The 25963-nt window shown below is 36.7% G+C and overlaps 2 protein-coding genes across 3 annotated transcripts in view; both read right to left on the reverse strand.

Annotated features, from left to right (window-relative positions):
- Nucleotides 1-429: 429 nt before the first annotated feature.
- Nucleotides 430-13770, reverse strand: ccdc3b (coiled-coil domain containing 3b). The gene is made up of 3 exons (XM_042733676.1): nucleotides 13085-13770; nucleotides 5808-5982; nucleotides 430-1688 (listed from the first exon to the last, which is right to left on the reverse strand). The coding sequence occupies exons 1-3, from the start codon at nucleotides 13438-13440 to the stop codon at nucleotides 1410-1412; spliced, it is 810 nt and encodes a 269-aa protein (XP_042589610.1). The 5' UTR covers nucleotides 13441-13770; the 3' UTR covers nucleotides 430-1409.
- Nucleotides 13771-22011: 8241 nt separating this feature from the next.
- si:ch211-236d3.4 (protein FAM107B) overlaps nucleotides 22012-25963 on the reverse strand; it is a 28307-nt gene continuing 24355 nt past the window's right edge. For both annotated transcript variants that reach the window (XM_019074158.2, XM_019074159.2), the window contains 2 exons: nucleotides 23594-23750; nucleotides 22012-23400 (listed from right to left, as the gene is read on the reverse strand). In XM_019074158.2, the coding sequence (XP_018929703.1) occupies nucleotides 23284-23400; nucleotides 23594-23750 (274 nt within the window). In that variant the 3' untranslated portion in view covers nucleotides 22012-23283. The remainder of the gene's footprint in view (nucleotides 23401-23593; nucleotides 23751-25963) is intronic.

Here is a 25963-nt window from a genome sequence, read left to right on the forward strand (position 1 = left end):
GTGTCTTGGACTGAATTAAATATTGTACATTCTGGATGCAACATATCAACCCTTCTTCTGTCCAATTAAATGGGACAATCAAGCCCATTTCAATGAATTAATGAATAGTCATGCCCTGTGTTGAAGTACTTCCTGTTGAAACTGTAATTTGGATCATTTTAAAATAACCATTTGGATAAAGTTCAGGTTATAGCCTGGCAAGAGCACATTTGACAGCTTGTATATGAATCAAAGCAATCAAGACACTTCACATTTACCTTCACCTATGACATTTTTTTTCCTATGACATGCATAAATGTAAATGTAAATTTATATTTACACTATTAAGCAGACACTTTTATTCAAAGCAACTTATTTACTTGTATAAAATTTAGGGTGAGGACATATATGTGTAAATGTGTAAAAGGTAATAGACAAAGATTAAAGAAAATGTGACATTTATTTTATTTTTCATTAGCATACATGTGAATGTGGTAAACAGGAAACAATAATTGACAGATTAACAAGAACAGAAATAACAAATTAACAAAAACAACTGTTTCAAAACCTTGTCAGTAAATTGTTCTTTAAATGATGAACAGTTCACTTTAAGGTAAGCTTCACTGAGTAAAGATTACATTTATTAAGTGCTCAGCACCCTGTTTGCAATTATAAAACTCATAAGAAACTAATATATAACTTGAAATTATTACATGAAAAACTGGAAGGAAAGCTCATCCCAAAACAACAGAGTCATGATGTAGATTGACTCTTAAGGTTATATTTTAGACATAAAAGCTCAAATAAGACTTTACATATGGAAACACTTCTACACACACACACACACACACACACACAAAAAAAAAAAAAAAAAAAAAAAAGAAGTTTTTATTTTTTGGTCTGTCTCGCACTCGACAGTAAATGTTTCTTGGAGTTTTAAGATGAATGACTTATACAGCAAGGGGACAAGGGTGATTTTTTTCTTAAATTTATTCATTTATTTTTTATTATTTTTTCAAGTGTTGCTACATTGTGCCAAAATGTATTTCCATATAACCACCTGTCCAAATAAATTCAAAACACTGTGCTGTATATTGTCAGGCTCTGCCTGATTAACATCATCTGCTTCTAGTCAGAATAAAAAAAAAAAAATACTATGTGGATTTTATTGGCATTTTTACCTCATGTTGTGGTTGAAAATCGCAATGCATCAGTATTTTCACATTTTGATAAAAGGATCATGTTATTTTTTAATGATTGTGAAGTCAAATTTTTTTTTTGACTTTTCATGATATTATACAGCCAGTTATATGAAAAAGCTGTTTGTCTAAACTATATGAAGTCAGTAAAGAAAAGTTAGTCTGGATCTTCCAATACACTGTAATTTTCTGTAATCAAATTTCTTCCAATGCAGGAATGGCTTTTAGTTCTTAAGCTTTTTTGGGCAGGATTTTCCTGAGAGTGGATTTCTGATCCTGGGTGGTGTCCTGTTGTGGATGTGGTAACTCTGGTTCAGCTTCGTGAAGCTGTTTGAAGCTTTGAACTGGCTCTTTGGTCTCACGTTTGGCCTGCCTCAAGAGACGTTTCATGTTCTTCACCTTGTCCCTCAGGTGATTGTTGGCTTTCTCCAGGACCTTTACTTTCTGGGAGAGGTCTTTGACTTTCTCTTCCTCCTCAAATAAGGCCTTCTGCACGTTGGAGCACCATAGCTGATGGAAATGAAGTAAACATGAAGTCAATAGAGGTAAGTAAAAATTATATAAAGCATCTGTTTGGCTCCCATACTTGGACTAAACTGGTGTAAAGTAAACTTCAGAAGAATACAGAATGTTTCTCACATTTTTTCAATAATAATATGTTTTTACCAGAAGAAAAATGGGTAATACATTAGTATAGGGACCAGTTCTCACTACTAACTAGTTGCTTATTAGCATGCCTATTATAAACATGTTGACTGTTTATTAGTGCTTATAAAGCACACATTCTGCATGACTAAATTCCATACCCCTAATCCTAGTACCTAAACTTAACAAATACCTTACTATTAACAAGCAGCAAATTAATTTTGAGTTTATTGAAGCAAAAGTTATAGATAATGGTTTGTTAATGATGATAATTGGACCTTAAAATAAAGTGTGGCTGAAAAATGTTGCAAAACAAAATCACAGGTATTCAAAACATCTCTATTTAATGTTTAATTTACAGCTATATGATTGTTATTTATTTATTTTTAAAGCTTGGTGTAAATTTCTTGTTTTGACCTACATGAGGCATGTGGTTTAAAATACAAGGAGTATGATGTAGTGAGAAAACGTCTCAGTTACATATGTAACCCTCGTTCCCTGAAGGAGGGAATGGAGATGTCACATCGGTGACCAACACATTGGGATCTTGCTTAGAGATGTAAACTAAGATGTAATCCACTTCGAGTGTAAACTAAACGAGCCAATGCACATTGGCATGCTATGATTGCATCCAGCTGCCACTGATCACAGTGCGAGTATAATTAGGCAGCACGGCAACACATACTCATGTTTTCGCTGACATGACGTCTCCACTCCCATCCTTTCCGAAGGAGGCTATGGGAGAACTTACACATATGGATAGGTGCATATGGAAGATTTAGAGGTGGTTGTAACCATCTTGGGAAATGGTAGAATGTCTGCCAGGGAAACAAATGCGCTAAGCTATACCGTGGAATTTACACATATGGGATCCACTTAGGTCACTACATATGGAACCCGTTCTCCCATTCACTGAGTGAGGGCCTGGCGCCAGACCCTCCTCCATTTCTGGCAGACAAAGAACTGATCTGAGGTCCTGAAGCTTTGTGTCCAGTCCACATACCATCTCAAGGCTCGGACGGGGCAGAACAAAGCTAGGGCTGGGTTTGCCTCCTCCGGGCTCAGTGATTGCAGATCCACCACCTGATTCCTGAAGGGAGAAATAGGAACCTTGGGCACATAGCCAGCCGAGGCCGGGGCCTCAGGTTTACCTGGGATTTAGCCGGCCCAAACTCTAGACATGATTTGTCGACTGAAAATGTGTACATGTCCCCTACCCTCTTGATGGAGGCCAGTGCAAGCAGGAGCAGAGTTTTAATTGAGAGAAACTTCAGCTCAACTGACTGCAAAGGCTCAAATGGGCCCTGCTGTAGTGCTCTGAGCACTAGAGTCAGGTCTAGGGCTGCCCATGACTAAAGATTTTCCTAGTTGACCAGTAGTCATTCATTAAAGCCATTAGTCGACTAATCGCCTGTTTATTATAATAATTTAATTACTTAAGCAAATATTGGGGGAAATGGTTTGATTTGAAGGGCTGAGAAAAAATGTTATTTGTAACATTGTCTTACATTGTAGAGAAATACTAAACCATAAGAATAAATGTTAAAAATAGACATTAAGAACTTGCACATGCATAAAACGATACCGGCAAAAGATATGATTATGAATGTGTCTGGGGGAAAAAAAGGCAAGGAGCTTTTCTGAATATTCATAATTTATTCATAAAAGTATAACATTTGCACAAATCACAACTTCTTCGCAGTATAATGGATGAACCTAGAGAAATGCACGTTAAGTTAAACATTTAACTTTCACACTCTGTCTGCACAAATACTTGGATACTATACAAACATATTGGCGCATGTTACCATTAAAATGAGTGGCTATGTTAAGTGGCTAATGTTAGCCTACTAGTCTACTTACATGTTTTAAATGATGTCATGTTCGATGTCGACGAATGGTATACAAATGTTTGCCCCTCAAAGTTTGGAGACAACCTTTTTGGTATCAACTTTTATCCTTTCAAAATAATCCCACACTTTAGATTGTCTTCCCGACATGATTATTAGCAGGTGGATTTGCCAGGCCCACTGTGCTAATGAGCTCTCCGTCTCTGACTGTGTCACTTTCTGTGGATTTTTTTTTCTCGCAACTAACAGACCAATGAAAATTTAGTCGACCAAGCCTGTTCTGGTCAACTATTAATTAGTCAACTATTAGGGGGCAGTCCTAGTCATGTCCCAAGAGGGTATTGAGGGGGGCCGAGGAGGATTCAATCTTCTCACCCCCCTAAGGAACCTGATGACCAGGTCATGCTACCTTTCCCTTCCAGGGGGTCGTGGTTAGCAGCAATTGCAGCAACATAGACTTTAAGGGAGCAGGGAGACAGCCTTTCGTTCCAACCCCTGCTGCAAAAGGAAAGCATGACTCTGATCGGGCATCTTCAGGAGTCTTCTCAGTGAAAAGAATACCCCTCGATGAATAGGTTCCACTTCTAGGTCTAAGCGTGTCTCATAGACGGTGCTCACGCTTAAGTGATGGTGTCTGCTACCTCTTGGGGTAGGTCACCTAGAACCTCCTTGTCCCTTCCAGGGACCAGACATGAAGTTTCCAGAGGTCTGGACGTGTGTGCCACAGGGTGCCCCGTCTCTGAGTCAGTAGATCCTTCCTCAGAGGAATCTTCCAGGGAGGGGCTGTCACAAGGAGCATTAGTTCTGGGAACCAGGTCCGAGTAATTAAGGTGCCACAAGCAGGACCTGCTCCTCGTCCTCCCTGATCTGGTACAGCGTCTGTGCAAAAAGGCTCACTGGGGGAAATGCATACTTCTGCAGGCTCCATGGCCAGCTGTGTGCAAGTGCATCCATGCCGAGTGTTCCCTCGGTCAGGGAGTAAAACAACTGGCAGTGAGAGGTCTCTGGAAAGGCAAACAGGTCTACCTGAGTGGCTCTGTAATGTCTCCAAATCAAACCGTCCAGAACTGTCCTACAAACCATCTGGGAATGGAGTCTCCATTCTCTGGGGTGTGCAGCTCATGACAGCTCATCGGGCGAATGGTTGTGCAGACCCTGAATATGAACAGCACGAAGCGACCTCAGATGCTTCAGACTCCAGTGGAGGTGGTGGCGTGCGAGTTGCGACATCCGACTGGAGTGTTGACCACCTTGTCGGTTGATGTACCCAAAATTTGCATTGTTGTCCATGTGGACCAGCACATGCTTGCCTCGAAAGCTCTTTCTGAGATAGTTCAAGGCAACTCTAGGCAGTTGATGTGGCAGTGCAGTTGGGGGCTTGTCCAAATCCCTGACACTGCATGCCCATCGTATGTGGCCTCCCAGCCAGTGGTAGAGGCATCCATGTAAACCACAGCATATTTTAATATATATATATATATATTATATATATATATATATATATATATATATATATATATATATATATATATATATATATTAAAAAACCTATTAAAATATATACAGTCAGTAAGAATCTTTTGTTAGAAATCCCTTACAACCCAATGCAGAGTTGTGATTCAAGACTGAGAACCTCTGGTTTAGAGTTTAAACATACCACAACCAACAATATAAGAAACATGTTCTCCCAAGGCAAATGCAAAAGTAAAGAAGTACAGATGTCCAGAGAGGAATATTAATACTGCTTCCACTGCAATGTTGATTTTTGTGTGTAATAGCCACAAACATGCAATAGCCACAGAAATTTTTGTTAGAGTCCCTCATCTATTTTCATAAGCCAAGAGAACCACAAACAGACATGCAAAAGACCCGAACAAGCAAGATTTTCACACTTCTTTGCTCACTATGAAGTGTCAGCCCTCACTAATGCTGTCCATTAATGTGCACACAGACAAGCACACAGCAAGCAAGAACAGGACATGATTGGAAATTAGTCTCTCTATAGCTTCATGCATCAGAGTTAAAACAGGTGAAAGTTACATTTGCTGTTTATTATTATTGTTGTTGTTGTTGTTGTTGCTGCTGCTGCTGCTGCTGTTGTTATTATTGTATTAATACATTAAAAGTAGCTCACTCTGTTGTCCTCCTGTACCTCCCAGTCTGGGGTGTACATGTGAACCTGTGTGCCAGCTGTGCAGTTCGAAAACTGGAACAAGCTGGCAAACATGCGATGGTTCTCTGGTGTGTCAGAGAAGATGGGGTCCTGGAAGTTGACTCCATGGGGAATGATGCTGTAGTTTTCATCCATCCTGAGAAGAAATACAACAAAAAGTACATTACTATGATAAATAATTGTTATGCCTGGATTAATATGTGATCTGAACACATGCCAATAACTCCCCACATAGTCTGTACTATGGACATCAATGATAAATTATCAGACTTATTAAAAGGTGTGGCTGATAAAAAATACTGATAAAAAAACTGATTTCTGATAAAAATACAATATAGGCCACAACCAAACCCCAGAATATCACAGAGCTTTGGGTGGTCTTTTGACTAATTTGAGTTATGCAATTTTTTGGCCGTTTTGCAATTTTGCCATTACATTAGCATGCTCAAAACCATTCTGAACACCTTAGCAAGCTCATAGCAATGTCTTAGCAAAAAAATGAAAAATCCTGCTTTATAATGTTTAATTTCAGCCTGTTGTAATGTTCATGCATGCCATAGGGTGTGTATCAAACATGAGAGACAATATTACCACTACAAAATCATGCTATACCACGAAAGTCGCACACTCGTTATGTATTTTTGTTTCTCTTGTGTGGGCCTCAGCGTTGTAATAGTTTATGACCACTTGGGACATTTAATGTCAATGACCCATACATTTTTAGGCAGGCAAGCGGCCAAGGAGAGGGGAGGTACCAAATAAAGGGTATGCTGGGGCACCTCTATTTGTGTTTTTTACATGTGTGTGTGTTTGCATTAGCCTAAAGCATTAGCAAAAATATTACGTTTAAAGAAAAATATTGAGGAGTAAAAATATATGTAATCAACATAAGAGGTTAATTACACAGTGTGTGGTGTCCCAGGAATTATACGCATAGCTTAGGGAGGTCTATTCTTTTCTCTTTGTTCTTTCTCTTGTCTCTGTAGCTGTGTGAGTAAAGAATTCATTACTTGTGATTGGTGTACAAAGCTGTTCTTTGGCTGGTCCCCTGCTGTTTCAGCCTGCAGTCTTGCAAACTTTCACACATCAGCACACACATACACACACACCTCCCAGCAGAGAGGAAATGAGGAAAGTCTGTTATCAAAGTTTCAAGGGTGGTTTTAAAAATATTAATACAAAAACCATGGTTACATTGGCACAATTTGAGGAAATGAGACACTCTCTTCACACAGACTCTCCACTACGTTTGTCCTCCTATATTTGATGTGTGTTTCAGCTGCCATCAGCCTGCAGGAAAATCTATTTTTTTGCAAGTTGAATGGTTTGCCGCACTCACTTGTAATCATCAACAATGTATATATTTTTAAATTTTAGTTTGGGAAAAGAAAAACACAGTTACTCCAAACAAATGACAAGTTAATGCATGTGTGTACGTTAGAGAGCCAGAATTCCCCAGAGGCATTAGTTGCATTTTTTTTAACAGTTTAATGAACAGTCTGGAAAATTACTACTTGTATGACACTATATGATCAGGGTCTATATATATATATATATATATATATATATATATATATATATATACAGGGTATATATATATATGATCAAGTCAAACATATGTAAGCTTTGTTCATAAGTTTGTTGGCTGCAAAACACTGTTGCTCACAGTGAGGGAGACGGTTTTGAGGTGAATAGTTTTCCACCTGGCTTCCATATCCCCTTTTCCCTGACAGAAACATTGGCTTTGGACCTTGACAGCAGAGAGTCCCTCCATCTGGATCTAATCAGCCTCTTTAGAGGGGCATCAGAAGCTCAGGGGCTTTTACAAAACCTGTGTTCAATGCCAGACTTGGAATATCTAGATCCAAAAAGAGTTCCAGAATTCTCTGATGGATTTCAGCTGAGCTCCAGAATATTTTGGATTCAAATGTCTAGGTCTGGAAGGCCATTTCAACTCTAGTTTCAACTTTAGAAAATTGGTCTGCTGTTAGTTTTCTTTGAAGATGTATTTTGATGAATTAACACGCTTCTCTTTATCATACACTGACAGTTAATAGTGACCGTGGGTGTTGAGCACCATAAAGAGCAATAAGGCACATTAATTATTGTAATGCATTAGAAAGGCTATTATTTTGAAGCTTGACATGCTAACTGTGAACCGTTGTTTCAAGAGTGTGTAGATCCTTCAAATTTTCTTCTTTTATATTCGTTGGTGTTTTTAGAAAGACATGTAGATGGTGAGAAAATGAATACAGAATTTTCAATTCTAGCAGAACTATTCCTTAAAGGAAAATGAAGACAAGAAAAGGAGAGATTTCATTTTGTAAATACATTCCAAAAGACAGAGTGTTACAGTTTTCTGAGCATCTAAAAAGAGGATCTATGAGTAAGAGATAAATATTTAGTAAACATTCTTATTGGCAAGGCGTTGAATATTTGCTAAATGAAAGTGCCTGTTTTTGTTAAAACGTTCTGGTGTACTATGGGATGTGAGGTGGTATGAAGTTTGTATAGTTTATGCAATATAATACATTTCTCAAAACGTGGTAAATGTGGTAAAAATGCACAAATACCACCCTACATTTTTTTTTCTTTTTTCTGAAAGCATTGTTTACCAACCCTGCTGAAAATACCATAATGTTAACTAATAACCAATAACTTCCAGATCGGTTCCCCCTTTTCTCCTACACATTTTCATGCGTCTTCAGGATATAACCTTTTTAATTCACTGACCACCCTAAAATAGAGAGCCTCTCATGGGAACCTTAATGTAGTTGTTCCGTGCACCACATTGCATTAATTATTGTTTCCATGCAGAGTGTCTCCAGTTTCTCAGGCTTTTGATGGTTTGACTAGTGAGCATTGTCTGGCCAAACTGGAACCAGCTGTCTGATTGGTTCATGGCTTAGACTCATGACATATGGGACATTAAAAGGCAGAGAAGAAAAGTTGTGCATGTGTACTGAGGCAAGGTTTTCTGTCAGAACACCAAAAGAAAGCACTGAATGTCTTTAATGCACATTTTAATACAATGAAAGTGAAATGAGTTGTTTTAGAGCTTCAAAAATGACCAAATAAGCATCATGAAAGTACCATAAACATGCTTCAACTGACTCATTAATTTAGGAATTAACTTAAAGGGATACTCCACCCCAAAATTAAAATTTTGTCATTAATCACTTACCCCCATGTCGTTCCAAAACTGTAAAACCTTTGTTCGTCTTTGGAACACAATTTAAGATATTTTGGATGAAAACCGGGAAGCCTGTGACTGTCCCACAGACTGCCAAGTAAATAACAGTGTCAAGGTCCATAAAAGGTATGAAAGTCATCGTCAGAATACTCCATCTGCCATCAGACGTTCTATCTGGGTTATATGAAGCGACAGGAACACTTTTTGTGAGCGAAGAAAACAAAAATAACAACTTTATTCAACAATTCCTTTGTCAACAGTCTCCTCTGTGTCTCTCCATATCACCGTATGCTGCGTATGCTCTTCTTTATCATCCACGCCACAAGGATGCGCTGTTTCTACCTGTATTTAGCTTTGATTTGAAAGAAAACAGCGCGACCTTGTGGCACGGATGAATAAAGTTGTTATTTTTGTTTTATTTGCTTGCAAAAAGTGTTCCCGTTGCTTCATATAACCCAAATTGCATGTCTGATGGCAGATGGAGTATTCTGACGACGACTTTCGTACCTTTTCTGGACCTTGACACTGTTATTTACTTGGCAGTCTATGGGACAGTCACAGGCCTCCTGGTTTTCATCTAAAATATCTTAAATTCTGTTCCGAAGACGAACAAAGCTCTTACGGGTTTGGAACGACATGGAGGTAAGTGATTAATGACACAATTTTCATTTTGGGGTGGAGTATCCCTTTAATTAAAGTCAATAGTTAATATGCAAGTATTCATTTTCATACCCTGACACCTTGGTTTATCATTATTGACAGTGATATTTGCAAGAAATAAAAAAAAAAAAACATGATGTGTCAGTTTAAAAATGTAGAACATAACAAGATTTGTATGCAAGATCATCACATGAATAATGTCTTAAATATTAGCCATTTTAGACTGTTCCTCAAACAAAACAGGAACAGTAACTCATGGACCTTATGTGAATATGTCCATGGAATGAATGTAAGAGACCAAAAAATGAGAGACAATCAAACTTCTTTAGACAGTGTTTCTGAAATCCAGATTAGTAAGAATTTAGCATAAAATTCACAAAAGCACTGGTCATCCAAGCATGGGCTCGTCACTGATAGTAATTGTAAAAACAATGCCCTGAAATGAGTGTACAATTCAATATCAGTTGACGAGATTAAACAAAGGAACAGTGGTGTAATAAAATAAATAAAACAAACTTAACATCCAACAAGCTCAACACCTCAAGCACTCAAGAGATCATGGCTAATGTAGAGACTGTTGGGGTTAGGTCAGAGCCTACTTGCTATCAAGAAAAAATACTTTTCTGATTAATATTATTTTAGATAATAAGTGACAAAAGCAGTAAGCATGTAAGAGTAAGCAACTCCCAAACACTTGATCAAATGACAAAACAGCCTGTTAGCACTTGATTGGACCTATAACCTGCTGCCCTCAGGTCACTCGAGCACTTGGGCACTGTGTGTTCTGTGTAATTAAGTCAAATGGAAGGAATTCCAGAGTTGTTTTAACTGCTCTGTCTCTGAGACTGGGAGAATTATTAGTAATCCATCTATTTGCTTTCTCATAGACTGTGAAAAGCTACATTTTATGTTCATAGCACAGTACTGTCACAAGGAATAAGAAGCAGTTATTCAACTACAATGCATTATAGTGTTAGTTCACCCAAAAATGAAAATTCTGTCATTAATTACTCATCGTCACATAAACGCACGTTGAAGACTGACATGGAAGAGAAGAAATGATTAAATAAAGTAATTATTTTTGTTTTCTTTTCACCCAAAAGTATCCTCGTAACTTTATAAAATTAAGGTTGAACCACTGATGTCACATGGACTATTTTAATAATGTCCTTACTACCTTTCTGGGCCTTGAACTTGGTAGTTGCTTTGCTGTCTATGGAGGGTCAAAAAGCTATCGGAGTTCATCAAAAATATCTTAATTTGTGTTCTGAAGATCAACAAAGGTCTTATGGGATTGGAACAACTTGAGGGTGAGTAATTAATGACAGAATTTTCATTTTTGAGTGAACTAACCCTTTAAAATGGTTTATTTTATGACATTGTTAAATTCTTTATTCTGACTAGTTGACATATGTTTAATTTGTTACAAAGTGCACGGCTATGCATTTACAAAATTCCTAAATTCGTAACTCATCCCGCATTATTTGTGCTACAATCATTGTCATCATGTCCTCAATTATTCTTTAATTGTTACTTACGCCTTATGTTACGGTCATGTGACAGACATAAAAGTTCTTTCCAGAGAATTAATGTCAGTTAATTTTAAAAATAACATGAAATCAAACTGCTGCCTTCACGCTCTCTTTCTGTTAATAGTTATGACTCCTGTTACAGTGACCTAGTTTGACCCTTCTACACATGTAGAAGAAGAAGAAGAAGAAGAAGAAGAAGAAGAAGAAGAAGAAGAACACTTTGCCATATGTGACTGTATACTTATTAGTTTTACTTATTGCCTTGGATAAAACTATAAATCAATCAATCAATCAATCAATCAATATAATCAATTCAAGCACACAGGGCATTAATAATAAACTATTTTAATAATTACCATGCAAAAAATTACTTATATGCACTTTTATTGTCACTCAGCTGTGGAGTTTTTTTCACCATGACCAACACATTATTATTATTATTATTTTTCTTCAATTTTAAAATATGGATAATGTGTCAAAAGGTGAGTGTTTATGATACATTCAATGCTTGCTATGAAAATAACCAAAAACAATAGTACTTCTCTGTAATCCACATTCACTGTTTTACGGACATAGACAAATTAAAGAAAGTACTGAGTTTCAAAAGTATTTGAGAGTTTCATTTAAAAAAAGCATAAGACCAAAAGTATCCATAGTTCAAGAACCAACCTTATATGACTGCAGGTTTTCTCTGTGTATATTGTTTATGTACATTTTTGTATACTCTTAGTTACAGCTGTTTCGTGGTCCCAACAAGCAAGATTGCTTTGGTAAAACTTTGCTGCCACAAGTAAACTACTTGGCCAGAAAAGTGCTGACTGTGATAAATCCAGTACTGCACTGTATGAGGGAGTTAAACATTCTTCAGTTTATCTGATCAGATCATAGCGTGAGACAGGAAATGCAAGTCAAAAAAAAAAAAAAAAAAAAAGAATTGTCAAGATATTCAAGCCTTATGCTATTATTATGAATCACTTCAAAAGTGTGTGTCTTTGAGAAAAAGTGAAATCACAACAGTGAATCATATACTGCATGATCGCTATCCAAATGGGCTGTACTTTTATTGGTTTGTTAACTTCCTCATCCTTTGTAACGTCATCTGAAAATGTGATTTCATCCCCACTATAAACATAGAAACAAAGACAAGCCAGAGCTAATTAAGTTTGACATATGTTTTGATCACAGGATTCATGATCATTATACACAAGGTTAACCATTTTCCATTCATTATGAAAGGAAATAGAGGGAGATATTGGTTGTTTGGCACAGTATTCATTCTTTGTGAATATCCCTGGTGGACCTTCCATTAACGTAACCTAACCAAGGACAAATAGAAGCTTAAGTTCTAAGATGACAATGAGCACAGATGTCAGACAGTTGTGCACAGTTGTAGCCAAGCCAATGTTCTGATACTGAGCTCTCATGCTCATGGGAAATGAATGTTTGAAGCCAGCTCATATCTTGTTCCATGCCAATGTCACAAAACAACTTTTGCTGATTCAATATGAACAACTTCAAATCCCACAAACATTCTATGATCTAAAATGTAAAACGTAATCCTTAATAAGCCAACTGATGTGATGTATAAGTGCTCTCAAATAGTGGTGACTCAGACTCATGTTAAACTTTATAAGTTAAACTTTAAAGTATTTTACTACTACTTCACGCTAAACCTGTTTGCTAGTTATATATTATATATAATTAGTATGTATAAGTGTGTTGTGTCAATGTTATGTATGGAATCTTCGGCTCTTCATCTTTATTTTTTTATATATTTTATTTTACCTTATTATTCAAAATATTACTAAATGCACCTTTAACATGAGCAAATCCTTACTGCCATTTAATCTTACCTTAAGAAGAAATAATATGAGTTGTTCTCCATGACACTGTACGAGTAGCAGGGGAAATACCCCAACCCGCTGACATTGAACCTGGACCCGGCTGGCACTTCCAGCATGCTGCCCCATGCCTGATCGCATAGCAGCTCGATCTCCGCGGAGAAGAATAGATCCGTGTCGTACTGCCACGGCAGGTAGTTGTACATGCTGTAAGACTCTTTATGGAGAGCGAGCACCTTGGCAAAGACTATGATCTCCGCCAGCTCTGCGCGGCACGCTTCCGTCTGAGGTCTCCAGTCGTGGGGCAGTTGGCATCCCCATGATGCGCTCAGGGAGAGCGCTAATATTAATGCCAGCAGAGTGCCCATGATATGCAATCTTACCTTACTCGTGCAAACTGCCTAAAAAAAAGCAATTCCGCGCGGTTCACTCTGATATTCCCCTAGAAAAAAAGACTCATCCAGGTCCGCGTAAAACGCAGACAAGTAATCCAACCTCTCAAATGCAGTAAAAGATACGCGTTGATATTAAAGGCAGTTTAACATTGGTTTTCTCTACTTTAGGGTATAATGCATATCTGTGGATTCAGACTGATCTATAGGTCTTATTCCTTTCCATTCTTCCCTGTGCGCTCTGCGCATTACGCTGCGCGGTTAATGGAGAACACTTTAGTGACGCTCAGCTATATTACATCTGCAGCAGAAAACAATCGCAAGAGCTTCAGTTCTGCTTTCATTCCACGCCTGAGCAATGTGCGCTCCAAGAAATCAGTGAAAAAAAAACAAGTATTATTATTGTTTTATTATTAACAATGTATAATATTCTTTATGCAAAGCCAAGAAATGTTATGAAACCATTCATATATATTTGTTACCAGATTAAACACATACTCAGCCCTTACATCATGCATATGAGCTTTCCACATCTTTAACTCATTTTGTTTCCAGTTTGGCTTTGCTGTGAGGAAACAAATAGTGACAGACCCTGATATGTCAGCCAGACCAATAAAGCTTTCAATATCTTTCATATCATAAATTTTGTTTAAAACTTGTGTTACATAATGCATAATCTGTTTTCTAAGTATTGGTGTCAGTATTGCTGTCAGTTAAATTAGATATTGGTTGACCTCTAAAAATAGCTATGAGAAGCACATCCACAATATAAAAGATCTTATGTATATATATACCATACTGAAAAATCATTGTCTTAAAAAGTATTTACAGCATTACAACTTTTTATAATCAATTTTATATATCACTAATAAAATAGATTTAAAAATAAATAAATCAAAGATTGTTAAGTGTATTTTTGTGTGATTTGACCAACTCCAAAGAGGATTCCCATTTATGTTTACGTAGGAAATAGCTATGTCCGGACACAAATTTAAGTCCTTTGTTTACTTGCAGAAATAAGGGTTATAAACCATTTTCTCATTACATGAGGTTTAAGGTTAAGAATAAACATCTGACAGGTAAGCGTACCCTCAAGCAAATCATTAATGCATGCCATGTAATGACATGCAGAACATTTATCACTCTACAGGACAGCACAAACCCAGAGGAATCACATTTCTAAATTACCCCATTAGGGCTTACTAAGGTCTGTGATTGCAGGAACGCTGTGAGATGTTTTTAACTTTCAAAAAGATTTCAAATATGTGATTCCTTCTTCTATTAGAGTGTACCAATCTGTACCAACATTATTCCTTTATATATATATATTTTTGAGACACAGCAATTGTAGGAAGTAAATGTATTTTGCAAGATGATCTTCAGTGTTTTGATTGACTTGTCTATTTGGATTATTTATTTATTTTTACTTGAAATAAATATTTGTGCTAAAAATGAAATATTGAGCATAAAGCCAAGGGCAAATAACATTTTTTTTTGGATAATTAACTCTTGTGTCACGATGGTAAAGTCCATAATTTGTTCATGTCTAATCCAGTCTGCAGAGGCTTCAAAGGGATTTAGATTCCTGAAGCTCAGATCTAATGCACAGAATAGACATTCACGCTGGACCAAGATACCCAGACTTTGATCAGCCACGCGGCTCATTCATTGGATCTAGCTGCAGATATACACACTGCTGTGATGCTTTTATTTCTGTTTGAAGGCACAGTCTAACTCCAGGCTGAAGGACCCAACATCATCTCAAATTATCTGCACAAAATGTCAGCACATTTGTTTTCAATTGCAAAAAGATCTAATTTAGAAAATGACTCATTGTGGACTTAGAGTGTGGAATTATGTGTTAGTGTTTATACTGAGCTTTACTGCCACCTGTAGGTGATTCACCATTATGCCAACCTAACTAAAATATCTATCTATCTATCTATCTATCTATCTATCTATCTATCTATCTATCTATCTATCTATCTATCTATCTATCTATCTATCTATCTATCTATCTATCTATCTATCTATCTATCTATCTATCTATCTATCTATCGGACTCAGTACTATTATTAAACCCTTGTAACATGCTGAAAATCATTTACCTAATTTGGTGTTTTTGTTCAAAAATGACCTGGCTTTTATGAATTTATATGTTTTTTTTTCCCTTTCTTTTTTGCATTTATAATTTTTAATAGTTTGTGTAAAAATGCCTACAAACTTTTTAAATGTGTTACATTTAGCTGCATATGGAATATTATTTATCAGAGCAATAAATTTTATGGTACAGTGTGGTAGGTTTTAAACAGACTAGCATAGAACCAGTGTAACTAGTGTAATTTGTGAACTAGTGAGCTAGTGTAATTTATGTAAAAATGTCTAAACTTTCTTATTGTCAAAAAAAAAATAATAATAAAAAAAATAATACAGCATGTAAAAATATGTTTTAATATATTTGTAATAGAAATAATCTAGAATATGGAAAAACTAAATTAGGGTTTTGTAATTTAAATGTGTGTAAAAATGTCTAAACTTTCTTTAAATGTTACTGCATGTAAAATATGTTTTATTATATTTATCAGAGCAATACACTAGATTAGGGAAAACGGTACAGTGTGGTTAGTTTTAAACAGACAAGCATAAAACTAACAATGTTGGATTTACAAACATCTGTCAAACATTGTAGTGTGCTTATGTTTTGGAAAGGCAACAACTATGTCTTGGAAAGCTGTACCTTCATGGGCCATTTATTGGGACAAATAGCATCCAGGTGGATTAATATTTTTATTTTGTAATTCACTTTAAAATGTCAGAATACTGTTTTTGTATCAAAACTATTCTTACAAAGGTTTTTTTTTTCTTTTTCTTCACATAGACCTACAGCAACCCACATCTGTTATAGTATATACTCCATTTCCCTTTTTAGCATTTCATATTTCAGCATTTGTGTAATTTGGCAGAAGGTTAGCAAACATAAATTTCTGTGCAGAGTTTGTATTGCTCTTTTATTGTGGGGCTCCAGGGTGTTCTATTTCTTCCTGAAATTTATACATTTGGCCCCGGCTTGCCCTCCTGCCCTTTGGTTCTGTCTCCCACGGTATAGCTGACACCTCACCATGTTTACATGCCTGGCATTGCCTAGCAACCTGCCGCCAGGGACGCCACACACACAGTCACAGGACGTGGTGTCAGGTGTGCCGAGGTTCTCTAAGGTGTTCATGTGAACGAAAACCTTTACCTGTCGACATCCTTAAAAATTCCTGCTCAGGTAGGAGAAGAAAGTATCCATTTCCATCCCATAGAGCAGATAAAGATACCAAAAATGGCAATTAGCATGGTATTGTGGTGGTGCCATATGAATTACAGCCAGCAGGTGACAGCAAAAACAAAGTTAATATTAAAGTTATATCAAAGTTAACATTACTACTACATAATACATCTGATACAGTTATTTGAATGAAATATTCAGGCAAAAACATGAGCTGTTTACTCGTGTTGCCATTTCAGCTTACTTTTGTATTGAGCCTTTGTAGATATTAAAACGAGGATAGAAAGCGGGAGAATATTTCTAAGCAGTTAATCTTTATTTCCATTACAATAGGACATCATTTATCATCTGCATGAAATATAAATCGGCAGAAAGCAGATTTAAGAAAAGAAATCTTGTAAAAATAGTCCGCATTGATTTTATTCTCTACACCGTAAGAAAACCGTTATCACTAATACTACAGGTTGTATTGTATGTGTTTTGACATTGCCAAAACATTGATAATTGAGAGTATTAGATAGCAATACCTTGGTACTTTGACATACTGTATATCATGGTACTGAATGATTATAATATTCATATACCATGGCATTAAAATGGTATAGTAAGGCATTTCAAAGAATTTCATTGCATTGTCTTCATGGTAGTAAAAAAAAAAAAAAAAAAATCATACTGTATTTTCATGCCAACCTTTTTGTAAAGGAAATAAAAATAGTTTGTGTTTATGTAGCAGAGACATTTTTTTTTTTTTGCATTTGAATATAAGTTGTTTGTAACATGGTAGCATTGAGGTACCTTTGAACTTTTAATAGTGAAGGTATATTGTGTAAAATGAGGTTCATTCTTTATATTTGTGTAGTATCTAAACACTGTTCTCTAAAATGAATAATGTCAATTTAGCACCATGACTATAGTGTCATAACAGGTTATACAACAGATAAAGGCTTTCAGCAGCATTCTTTATAAAGCACCAAAGTTGGCATCACCATCTATGTTAGAATTACATGAGAAACTTATCCATCTCAGACTTTATATATATGCAAAATTAAGCATCCAACACACTTCAGCACTCTATTCTCTATACACATTCTATGATCTTTTTATAGCATCTGACATTATTCCATGTTCTGAGCACCTGTGCTTGTATTCAGTGATGCAGTAGAGTGGAGTTTCCCCCAGGCTTTCTGTGTCTTTCCCACTGTGTGGACTCTCACAGGCCTGAAGCCATGAGCCGAAGGGCTACATACCTGAGCCCTCTCCCTGTGGCTCACCGTCAGGCCTCTGAGAGGTGGGCAAAGAGAAAGGGAAGAAGTTCAGAGAAGCCCCACAATGGATAGATTGTGTTACATTCCACTTTACATGTTAGTAATCGAGACATGTGAGCAAGCATTGGAAATACAGTACTGTCTTTCTTCCAGGGAACATGGTCCATTCTAATGGAATTGTAGTGATTACATATAGCAAATAATATCAGTCACAGTAAATAGTCAAGTGCATGTTTTTAGAATACTACAGTAAAATATAAAATATTATGCACATAGCAATAATATTCTTATTAAGCATTTCGTCTCGTTTTCCAAAATATCTAAACATCCTTATAGTTTGGTAAATTTAGATTTTAAGACTTCTTTTAAAAGAACATCTTAAGTATATTTACCAATTGGGTATAAAAAAATAAACATAATTCATTGTGTCTTGCATGACTGATTGGGAGTCTCACCGTGTGCACCCCCGCTTGTGATCCACCATTAAAAAGCATCTTTGAGTTGTCCTGCTCCTGATAAAAATAAATAAATAGATCAGCAGTTTCATGAGGTGCTTTTCAGTTCCATATGCAACACAAATGATCTTACATTATATATCAGATACATCTGTCAGTAAAACAGGGTCCAAGCCCTTAAGATTATTTCACTAAACCACCTTTATTATACTCTTAAAAGGCTTTTATACAATCTAAATTTAAATACTGTCCAAGATAGCTGCTGTGGGCTTTTGCACATTTGTACTCAACTCACGTAATCTGAGTTGGCCTCAAGTAGTTCTTCTGCCTCACTGTCTTCAGAGCTACAGCCTCCTTGTTGACATCTCACTGCCCGCTTCTCTCGCCCAGACCTCAGAAAGTCCACTGCAGAAGACTTCCGGAGAAGTGCTAAAGTAAGTAAGTAAGTAAATAATCAGTTTCTCATAGGGAACCTACTACAGTCTATGTTGGGGCGGGACTAGACGTGGAGTTTAGTTGCATATTAAAAAATATATTTATTATTGAAATTATTGAAAGCAACATATTAAATGGTATGCTTAATATATAAAAATTCAATCTAATATAAATAATGCATATAAACTAATATACATTAATATTTTATTAATAATTGACATTAATAGATATAATTAATATATGTATAAAATTACGATATAATCAAATAAAATATTTTACATATAAAACTACCATTATTAATGAAAAAAATAAATAAAACTGTCAATTCATTATCAATGAATGAATGAATGAATGAAAAGGAAAAGTGAGCAGCACAAGCTTCTCATACCTGCTTCACAGATGTAGGTCACAAACGCCAGGGCGAGCAGCGTTAGTATCATCTGTCTGTGTGGCCCCATGTCTGATCTCAGCTCTGAGTCCTGAGTCCTGCTGCTTTGTACCTGACCTGAGAATCAAGCCCCTCCCACAGCAACATCAACAGCAGCAGCATTCGTCTCAGAGGGGTGTGGCCTTCAGCATCTGCCCCAACAGACTCAACTGGACCAAAACAGGAATGTACATTTACATAAACCAAAGCACAGTTGAGCCAACACTGGGCGCATTGTGCATCTTAAGATGTTATCAGAAACTATGAAATGTAAACACTGGTCTCAGGCCAAGCCAGTGAGAGACAGACAGCAGGTTTTATCTAAAGATGTGTCACTGAATGTTATGCTTCTTACAATCTTTAAGTGCACTTGTTAGTTGGTACATAAATAACATACAAATATTCCATCCTAATTACTTAAATATTACATACAGGCTTAAACTGGTTTCTGTCTAGGCTTGTTTATATTGGTTATATGATTGATTCAACATTTTATATGGCAGCCTATACAGCTAGTTGTCAAATGAGGAAGTTGTTGTGAGGGTTATATTTCAGCAAAGGTCAAATTTTTATTTATTTTTTTAATAGCTGCTGGACAAACATGAGAATAAAATAAAACCACTGAGTGATACATTAAGTCAGTCTTTTGAGCTATGAGGTTTGTCATTATATGTGTTTTAGATATTCATATTTTTGATTTGTGGATTTTTTTTGTTCGTTTCACACCAGTTTTATTGCCTGTATTTTGATTAAATCCTGTAATGAGCAGTTTAATGGACCATTTTGACAGCTTACTCTATATAGTGTGACAATATACATTGCTATTTTGAGAAATGTATATATGTACTGTATATAAGAGAGAGAGAAAAAAACAACAACACTTTATTGCTTTTCCTGGGCAAAAATAATGTCATGTTTTTTTTTTTTTTTTTTTTTTTTTTTTAAGTAGCCTTACGCCATCGTTCAAAAGACTAGGTCAGTAAGATTTTATTATTATTTTTTTTTTTTTTGAAATTAGTATTTTTGATAATATTTTAAATGAATAATATTTTACAATATTACTGTTTTAACTAATCAAATAAGTGCTGTCTTGATGATCCTAAGAGACTTCTTTCAAAAACATTTAAAAACATGCAAAAAAATGCATCATATTCAATAATTCAGTTATTAATCACATTTTAAATTAAAAAACAAATCGTAAATGATTCATAGCAAATGTATTGTGTGTTGGCGTGGTTTGTATTTACACCTGTAGCATCTCTCTGAAACACTGTGTTCATGTTCAGGCTGTTGTGTTGCCAGTAGTTCAGGTGTGTCATTGTTCAGTTCAGGTTTGCAACTGCCTCACGTCAAACAATTTAGCCCTTGTTTACTAGAGCACAACAAATCGGATCCTGAAGATTCTTAGGGATTAAACAGATTAGAAGTGGATAGCGTGTTTTTGTGGACAAAGGGTCTTGTGATTCAGGGTATAGTGTTACCTGTCCCTCTAATTAAGAAGCTATCGAGAAGCTGGATGAAGGGTGAGATGGAGACTTTCCATCAGTGAAAAAAAAAAACAAAAAAACTCAGAGGACCCATTAAAGTGAAACCGAGCATGATAACCCCAAACCAGGCCCTGTGACCTCCTGTATCATCACGCCACTTCACTTTTAGACCATCTACTTAAAATTCACAACACACACACATTATTCTCTACTGTATAACTTTAGAAGTTTGTGAAATTCCACAACAGGGAAGTCTGGATGCCTGGCCCTGCAGACACAGAGCTGGCAGTATCTAAATAGCACAGGGCTAAACTTGATAGCTTATTGTTAACTTGTTCGTGCATGTAGATGGAGCAAATGGTTTTCTTCGCATGTGTGTATTTTGCAAAAGCAGAATTTCTTGTATTGGTTTGAATGAATTAAAGGGATAATCCATCCCAAAATGAAAATTTTGTCATCAATCACTTACCCCCATGTCGTTCCAAACCCGTAAAAGCTCCATTAAATAAATAAATAACAGTGTCAAGGTCCATAAAAGGTATGAAAGTCGTCATGTGAATACTCCATCTGCCATCAGACAGTTATATGAAGTGATGGGAACACTTTTTGTAAGCGAAGAAAACAAAAATTTATTCAATAATTCCTTTGTCAACGGTCTCCTCTGTGTCTTTCCATATCACCGTATGCTGTGTATGCTCTTCTGGGTCATCCACGCCACAAGGACATGCTGTTTTATTTCAAATCAAAGCTAAATACACATAGAAACAGCGCATCCTTGTGGTGCAGATGATACAGAAGAGCATATGCAGCATGCGATGATATGGAGAGACACAGAGGAGACCGTTGACAAAGGAATTGTTGAATAAAGTCGTTATTTTTGTTTTCTTCGCTTACAAAAAGTGTTCCCATTGCTTCATATAACCTTAAACTTAAAGAGTATTCTGATGACGACTTTCATACCTTTTATGGACCTTGACACTGTTATTTATTTGGCAGTCTATATGGGACAGTCACAGGCCTCCAGGTTTTCATCCAAAATATCTTAAATTGTGTTCCGAGGACAAACTAAGCTTTTACGGGTTTGGAACAACATGGGGGTAAGTGATTAATGACAAAATTTTCATTATGGGGTTGAGTATCCCTTTAATGCATTGCAACTAATTCTTTACTGACAGGAAAATGGCGCACAAAATGAAAGAACCATTCATATCTTTATTCACATGGAGCATGTGTACTTTTTCTTTATTGTGTAAGTTCTCTGTTTATAACAATCAAAAGGTCATGGCTAAAACTACAAAAAAAAAAAAAAAAAAAACAACAACAACAACAACAAAAAACATTTGTTTCATGATTTTTACTGCAACAACATGACAATTAAATTAACATTAAACTAAAGTAACACATTGACTGTTGTATTATCCAATGGCTTCAGGAGCCAAAAAAGGCAGAAATTACATATTTCAGTTTTACTTTGTGCTTTGAAAACCCAAACAATGTAAAACTGTTTTATTAGGGAACATTTCATAAAGATATGACTATGAACAAAATTCTATGCAACATACAGACCACAGTAACAGTCAGGCAGCCTATCATGTTGCATTATTTAAACAAAGGCACTGGAGTAAGCACAAAACAGAAACTTTCCTGTTTTTATACTGGTTTAACTCTATGATGTGTAAATAATTTAATGGTTAGCTTCGTAAAAGTACATCATAATTTTAGCCATCACCGCAGTGATGATCCATGTTTAATTGTTGTTTTATTTTTTCTTAGGAGTACAATTAATTTTGTGTGCACACGTGCAAGGTGTTATACTGCAAATCAAGGGTGATGAAAGCTGAAAATAATCATAGTTCTTATACTTTCATTTAAAAGTGACAAGTGCTGATTGTTAAGTATAAGAGACAATGTTTAAAATTAGGCAATGAACAAATATTTGGCGTTTTGATAAAAAACAATTTGCCTATAATACTGATATTGTTTGTGTAATCGCCGCCTTGTGTTATATATGTTCTGCCTGTCATTTAGAGAGAAATAGCCGGGAGGGTGGGGGGTCGGTGGGGTTTAACTCTGAAACTAATCCCTGTACCTTGTTTTCACTTTTTCATCTAATGTGGCAGAACCAGAACATAGCTGTCCATCCATGCATACAAACAAACTCAAAAGCATTCTGGACAGTTAATCTTTAACCCATCAAGTCCGACACAGAGCAGAAAAAAACACTCTTTTTCTCGTTGCAGTCTCCTGAAACCTCTTAAGCATCAACTTCCCTATAATGTGAAGGTGTAGCAGAGGCCCTTTGGGTCTTGTCCTTATCTCCGACCTCTCTGAACCTCCTACAGAGAGAGGTGAGTGTATTGTTGGTGTGAGACGGGAAGTAGAGAAGCAGAGTTGTGTGGGTGGTGTTTAGGAGCTGCAGCAGCTCTCTATGTTACAGGCTGTGCACAAATACACATGGATCCAGTCTTTGTTTACTCCCCTACACCTCCTTCTCTCCAGAACTTGTAAACGATGTTCGTCTCAGGTTTTCCTTCACTTTTATGAATTCCGGAGCACTGCAGTTGCTGTCCTCCAATCTTTCTTGTTCCTTCTCTAGCTATAGTACATAGAAAAACAAATATATACATTACTTAGTTGCTGGTTTGCCAATAAATAGGATTTTTGTAAACATAATAAAATGTGTTTGCTTTGTTAGGACCTCTGAGATACATGAAACAATAAAAGAGGATATTGACCCTCATTAGTCCAGGTCCGTATCACACACTCTATGACTGCATGTTTTTTTCTACCTCCTCTAGTTTCTGGTGTCTCTTGAGAAGCTCCTGTTCCAATGGAGAGATTTTCCTCCTGGCCTCCTCCTCCTGCTTTCTTTGTTTTATCATCTGCTCTCTCTTTCTTTGCTCCAACACACGTTGCAATTCTGGCTTGTTCTCCACACCAATACCTCTGAGTATAATAGAATAAAATAGGAAATAAATAAATAAATAAAACATAGAATTTGATTGGCATGAGGTAATTAGTTTAGGCAGAATGAAACAGAAAAAAAAAATTAAAAAAACAAAACATTGAGAAATGAAACAAACAACAGAATAGAATAGAATAGAATAGAATAGAATAGAATAGAATAGAATAGAACACAGAAAACATCATATTATCAGCTGAAGCAGTCCATCAGCCATCCAGCAGGTGGCAGCATTGTCATGTTTAATTAGTAATTGTGAGCTTTGTAAAACTTGTTTTTTCATATACTTTGTATAATGTGGGTGTATTGACTTATGAGGACATAAACCCATGTGTGTGTGTGTGTGTGTGTGTGTGTTGTGTTGTGTGTGTAAAGTATAAAAAACCATCATGTGTGTGTGTGTGTGTGTGTGTGTGTGTGTGTGTGTGTGTGTGTGTGTGTGTGTGTCTGGAAATCTGTTATAGTCTGTAAAATTAGTGCTTTTTTATGTAATGCATAATATCCATTAGTTTCCTGTTGTACTTATCCTTCAATGTTATGACTTCCCATCTTAGTCATGGCTGAGGCACATCCCATTGATAATGATAATGGGCTCATTTTGATAGCCCATGACATATGAATTGTGTGTTTGTTTGTCTAAGTGCAGTTTAACTGAATATATATGAGCCTTCCATCTATTACCAAAAGTGGATAAGCTCTCATGACTGTTCTCAAGGTGCCAAGCTCCTGCTAACACGAGTGATAATTATTAACTTTAGTGCCAGGATAGACATATGCGTACACACACACGCGCACACACACACACACACACACACACACACACACACACACACACACACACACACACACACACACACACACACACACACACACACACTCACAGACTGATAATTAAATTATGTGTGAGCTTGTTCTCTCCACAGTGAAGTGGTGCCACAGGTGCTGGGAGAAGGGAAAGGAAGTGTGTGTGTGGAGTTCAGCACATGTGGGAGTTCCAATTAGTATCCTTGCTAATTTAGATGGTGTCCTTCAAACTGAAGAGACAGCCAGACAACAACAAATAAACACAAGGGGCAGTTAATGAAGATAACAAGAGAGATATCAGCCCCCAAACAGCTCCTGAGAGCCCTCATAATAATAGCATGCTGCTCTTTAGTCCTATCTCAGCTCTCGGCTATGAATAGTCACTTGCTAAACCTTGTTCAGATCGTTGGCATCGATCCGTTCCTGAAATGATCCACAGATGGTGTCTTGTTTTCCTGTCATGGCTAACAGTGACATCTGAGACAAATTTGACTCTCCCCCTTTAGCGTCTTCTTTTAGCATCAATTTCCTTGAGTGATGGCGTCCGTGTTTGGTGTAGCTCTTTTAGTAAAGAGTTTTGCAACATCACTGGCACATAAAAAGCTTATCTTGAAAAGGTTTGCTAAAAGAGGGATTGTTCTGAGAGTGACCTATTTCCTCCGACACCCTTGTGCCTACTGTGCCACCTTTGATGCCCACTGTTATATGTGTGCATGTGAGATCCACATCTCTTTTTTCTCTCTTGTAATGTCCTCTAGAGATTGACTTCTTCTGTAGGGTCTCTGAGCACCAAAGAGGCACAAGTGCCAACGGTGACTAAAAGATACCCGCTTAATGGCTGACACGGCACTGTGCCAGTAAGCTCTCTGCGGCTTGAAGTGTTTTGTAGTGGTACAGAGGGCACACACTAACAAACGTACCCAAAAAACAGTGTCTTCTTCTCTGTAATGAAAGCCTCTAATAAATAGGCCCTCTACTCATGCTGTCTGCAACTTCATTGGTTTGTATTAGTCTCAGCACATGAGATAGCCGGAGTAATACTGGTAACTACATATTGGTCAAAGTCAAGGATGTCTGGCAATCTTGCTCCTAGAGGGCAGTTCCATTCCTGGAAAGCCACAAATGCAGTTTCAGCCCTAATTAAGAACATAAGAACCAGCTGTACAGTATAAGGATCATTAGAATTATAACTACACTCTGGCCATTGCCCTGCAAGAACAGTATAGTCCTGCCATAAGGCGTCCTGTTTGTCATTTTAGGTTTTAGACGGGTGCTCATGAGAATCCTGTTATCTGCCCTTCAATGCGCCCTTCTGAGTGGCATTACATCATGAATGTGTGGACTCAGAGAAAGGCCACATAGGGCACTGTGATGTATCTATGTACATGGAAAT

The sequence above is a fragment of the Cyprinus carpio genome, chromosome B11 (genome assembly GCF_018340385.1).
Source record: "Cyprinus carpio isolate SPL01 chromosome B11, ASM1834038v1, whole genome shotgun sequence".
Taxonomy (NCBI): Eukaryota; Metazoa; Chordata; class Actinopteri; order Cypriniformes; family Cyprinidae; genus Cyprinus; species Cyprinus carpio.